Source organism: Panicum hallii, chromosome 6 (genome assembly GCF_002211085.1).
Source record: "Panicum hallii strain FIL2 chromosome 6, PHallii_v3.1, whole genome shotgun sequence".
Taxonomy (NCBI): domain Eukaryota; kingdom Viridiplantae; phylum Streptophyta; class Magnoliopsida; order Poales; family Poaceae; genus Panicum; species Panicum hallii.
Genome location: NC_038047.1, coordinates 10,391,536 through 10,396,516, shown reverse-complemented (window position 1 = coordinate 10,396,516; position 4,981 = coordinate 10,391,536). Strand labels below are relative to the sequence as shown.

The window sequence follows — 4,981 nt, the reverse complement described above, 5'->3', positions numbered from 1 at the left end:
ACCAGACTTCGATCCGACGACTGAGGATCTTGACGTGGAGGTTGTCATGAGGGTCGGAGGAGGAAAGAAGCACGGCCGCTACTGGATTGCCGACAGCGCAATAGACCCGTCCTCTGCTCCCACTCTATCTCAGATTCAAGCAAGGAGCACGAGCTCGAGCCCCGCCATACACCCCGGGCCTCCGGGTACCAGGCCCTCCAGGTGATTGTTTCTTTATCCTACTTCACACTATACGTTGATTCATTCTTTCTTTGCATTACCGTAACATTAGGATTTAAATTGTGCAGCAACAACTCGAAGAAGAGAGGAACAGACGTATGGAGTTGGAGGCGAGGAGTCAACAGTTGGAGGCGAGGATGAGTGCCGACCAAGCGAGGATGGCGGAAATGTTTCAATACATGCAGAGTCTGGGCGCCGCAACGGGTGTACCTCCGCCAACTTCACTCTTTCCGCCAACATTCGGCACTCCGGTGAGTTCAGTACGCTCTTTGAATGTATTGTTGTGTTGTGTCTCAAACTTCTTTTCTTTGCAGAATCAGTCGGCGGGCTCAAATGATCCATATGCATCGCCAAATTCGGGAGCGTATCCTAATCCGGGGCTTGGAGCGTCTCCGGGTGTTGGAGCGTCTCCGGGTGTTCGAGCATCTCAGAATCCGGGAACTTGGCCACCACCATAGGGAACTTGGCCGCCACCACCAAGTTGAGCTATTCACACTTTGACTTATCGATATGTTGCAACTTTAGGACTTGTGTATGATATTTGAACTTGGAACTATGAACTTGCTCTATCGTGGATGATTGTATTGTGTTGCAACTCTAGAACTTGGTCTATTGTGTTTGAACTTGGCCTATTGTCTATTGTGTTTGAACTTGGCCTATTGTGGATGACTGTATTGTGGTCTATTGTGGATGAATCTCTTTATTGTGTTGTGGTCTATATTGTGGTATATTGTCTACTGAATAAAAATAGGTTCTGGACCCTTTGCCGAGAGCCCCAGGTTTTGCCGAGAGCGGGCTCTCGGCAAAGGGTCCTAAACTTTACCGAGAGCATGGCCTAGCTCTCGGCAAAGAGGCCCATTCTTTGCCGAGAGCAGTCACTCGGCAAAGAGGCCCATGCTTTGCCGAGAGCAGGCTCTCGGCAAAGGTGCGCCTATTTGCCGAGTGCCGGGTCAGGTTCTCGGCAAAGGTGCCGTAACGGCCACACAGCTTACAGGTAGTATCCTTTTCTTTGCCGAGGGCCCCGTTTGCTCTCGGCAAATAGTTTGCCGAGCGCCCGAGAAAGGGCTCTCGGCAAAGCCTCCTTTGCCGACAGAAAATTTGCCGAGAGGTCTTTGCCGAGAGCCCCTCTCGGCAAACTCTTTGCCGAGAGGCTTTGTAGATTTACCGAGTGCTTCTGGCACTCGGCAAATCTGCTGCATCCGGTAGTGTTATCTCTCTTCTTCCTCCACCAACCTTTTTCCCCATGACTAACGCCATAGCTCACTCCGCTCCATGCCATCATATGGTAACCCTATAGCTCGGGGCTCGGGTGGCACCCTCGCCACCGCACACGAACACTGCTACCACTTATAAAGCCCTAGCAGCCTCTTATATGAAATTTGTAGTAAGGTAAACATAACACAGTAAAAGAGAGTTAAAAAAAAAAGAAATTATGTATTAAATTTGACAGTCCTTTTTTTCTCACTGTGTGGGCAACAGCCACTTGGCAGAAAGCAGCCATTTTTCGGTATTTCAGGTACTTAAGATGGCTCTGTTCTATTCTTAAGATGGCTCGTGGTCATGATTTGTTTCTTTCCCATTTCAATAAACTATCAGATACAAGAAATGAAGAAATGCTAAACAATTCTCAACAAATAAAACTTCAAGCAAATCACTCATGTTCTCATTATTGGGTTTGAATGATAATTCGTGTCTGGCCTAATACTGCCACTGCATCTTCGGGGCCAAACACGAGGGAAGCTCTGATAAATTTCGTGTCCGGCCTACCTCCAAAGCTTAAACCGTGCCCAAACTAAGTTCTTATAAATTTCAATCAACGTCTTCCATGAATTCCAAATATAAACTACTATAAAAAAACAGATGTACTGGATGGCTTACATATCACGTATTCCCTTCTTTCCAAATTATAGGTCGTTTTGGTATTTCTAAGTGCATAGTTTTAACTATATATATCTATACATGTTTTATATCAAGGTGCATAACAAAACTATACACCTAAAAATACCAAAACGACCTATACTATAATTTGAACCGGAGGGAGTATCACGGTTAATAGCTCAAACTGTACAAGATATAATTTATTTCTCACAGATTTATTTCCTGGAACTAACCTTTCGCAGTGGGTGACCTCCCTGGCAAAATGTGGAATATTTGTCATGGCGATTCTGCGAAGCAGTGGGACATCCAAGCCTATGGAGCAAGGCCGAATAATCTAGAAACTACTTGATCTAAGCACAAACAGCATGTCTTGGGCATTCCCTCACGAACGCATCTGCAATGTTTTAGTAGGAAGATGCAGCACAGCATGCATTTAGGGTAAAGAGCTCCTCCGTCGACAGTGAGATTCCGTCACCTCGGGGTGGGTTAGTTGGATATAGGTGCTTTCAATGAAACAGGTGAAAACGATGCCACCTTAGAATTGAGTACATTTCATTTTGTGTGCTTTTATCCTTTTAAGATGTGCGCACTTTTCTCGAAGAGAACCATCATCAGGCCAATTCACTTTATTCTTTCTTTGCTCGCGCTTCCAAGAAGAGAGCTACATAGAATTCTCATTCTGTGCTTTACCTTTCTTGTAGAGTATTCATGTATACCAAAAGAAAGGCTCAGATTCGTTTCTTCACCGCTGCGTAGATGCAAAGGAAACGCATATAGAGTTGTACTCTGAAGCAAAGTAGACGATTCCTTCTAAATGCAGTTATTTGCGCCACAACGGTGGCCACGAGTCCGTCAGGGTGCAGTATCCTTTTGCTGGCGCCTCCTGCTTGATTGCCTCCCGATGACGTTGCCGGGTTGCTCGCCTCGGCCATCGTCACGCAGGTGGGCTCGAAGCTAGGCTCCGTCATCGGGGATCAGGTCTCGATGCTGTGCTGCTTCGAGGACGACATGGTGGACATGAAGGAGACGCTGGAGACAATCGGAGCGACGATGGAGGATGCAGAGAAGCGGTCGATCAAGGAGAAGGAAGTGCAGCTGTGGCTGAAGCGGCTCAAGAATGCCGCCTTGGACATCTCCGACATGATCGACGAGTTCCAGCCAGACTCGAAACAGACTGATGGAAATAAGGTATGTTCATAGCTAGGCAAAATGCTAGTAGAGATGCATCTAAAACATTCTATTAGAAATGCTTGTAGATTTTTTCAATAAAATTAAACTAAATGATCGGATAGATTAGAGTTTTTCCCCCTCTACCTCGTTTGAGTAATTTTTATTACTTAATTTCCTTGTAGAAGACGGGGATTTTATCATGTGTTGACATCGCACCCAAGATTACCATGGCTAATAAAATGAAAAAAGATGCGTGACCAACTGGAAAAAAATTAAAGAGGATCACCTGAAGTTCAAATTCGAGCCTTACCAAAGAAATGACATTGAATATCTAGAGAGAGAAACAACATCCAAGGTCAACAAAGCAGATATCATTGGGAGAGACAAAGAAAGAAAGAGAGTCATTGCATCGTTATCAGCAAGCAACAACCAAGAAGGCGCCAGAATCCTTCCTATCTTTGGGCTTGGTGGCATTGGCAAGACGACATTGGCAAAGCTAATTTTCAATGATATCCATTTCAAGGATTATGACCATCGCGCATGGGTTTATGTATCCCAGGTCTTTGACTTGAGAAGGATAGGGAACACCATAATTTCTCAAGTACTAAAAGAAGGGAGACATGATGGGGATAGTTTGGAGTTCACAACGGACGGCTTCATGAACTACTTGATGATAAAAACACACTAGTTATTTTGGATGACCCATGGGAGAAAGACGACTCTCAGTTGAATAAGTTGAAGCTTATGCTTAATATTTGTAGCAAGATGAAAGTTTTAGTAACAACACGCGACGAAGAAATAGCAAACAGCATTGGCACCATTACAACATGCAAGCTAAGTCCCCTGAACAATGCGATGTGCTGGGATATTATTAAGAAATGTATCAACTTTGAATCAAGAGATGACCAACAACAGTTAGAGCAAATTGGTCAGGTAATTGCAACTAATTGCGGAGGTGTGTCTTTAGCAGCTCAAGCACTAGGGTTCATGCTATCCAGAATGGATCTGAAGGAACGGAAAGAAGTGAGCAACAGTGACATATGAAATGAACCTTTCACAGAAAATTCCGTGTTCCCATCATTGAAGTTAACATACATTGCTATGCCACAATATTTGAAGTTATGCTTTGCCTATTGTGCCATCTTCCCTAGAGGCCACAACATTGCTAAAGATAATCTGATTCACCAATGGATTGCGCTTGATTTTATCAAGCCATCAAATATGTTTTCCCTCTTACAGCTTTGTGAGAAGTATGTGGGGCAGCTCTTAGGCATGTCATTTCTTCAGTATTCAAAGTTGACAACGGTAAGCTATAATCTCCCATGACAGAACAGTTCATTCATTCGTTTCACATCTATGTCCTGAATCACCAAATATCAAACAATTTTAATCGGTATATTTGCATCAAAATAACATGTTGTATTTGTTTGAATAGCAAGTGAGACTTATGTGCAGTGGCTTGCACAGCTTGAATTTTTGCATGCACATTATTGAAACACACACCCACAATAGCTTAAATATGATGTACAATTTTGCATAAGATCCAAATTTTGAATAGGACCATCTCCATTTAGTAGCTATTACCACATCTTTTGGTTGGCTTTGGAAATAATTTTACTAAATGAGTTAAATGGGCCATAAATCTGTAAGGACGTCCTTGATTACGTGATGTAACCTTGGAGTTTCTTGCCTGTACCTTTTCAGTACAAGAGGT

General features: G+C 43.7%; 1 protein-coding gene across 2 annotated transcripts; it reads left to right on the top strand.

Moving 5' to 3' along the window:
* Positions 1-2,965: 2,965 nt before the first annotated feature.
* LOC112897370 (putative disease resistance protein RGA1) lies at positions 2,966-4,656 on the top strand. Of its 2 annotated transcripts, none has more exons than XM_025965658.1 (2): positions 2,966-3,285; positions 3,453-4,656. In XM_025965658.1, the coding sequence occupies exons 1-2, from the start codon at positions 3,082-3,084 to the stop codon at positions 3,522-3,524; spliced, it is 276 nt and encodes a 91-aa protein (XP_025821443.1). In that variant the 5' UTR covers positions 2,966-3,081; the 3' UTR covers positions 3,525-4,656. The 2 variants fall into 2 exon arrangements, with proteins under 2 accessions (XP_025821443.1, XP_025821442.1); XM_025965657.1 differs by having other exon boundaries at positions 3,450-4,656.
* The last annotated feature ends 325 nt before the right edge of the window (positions 4,657-4,981 follow it).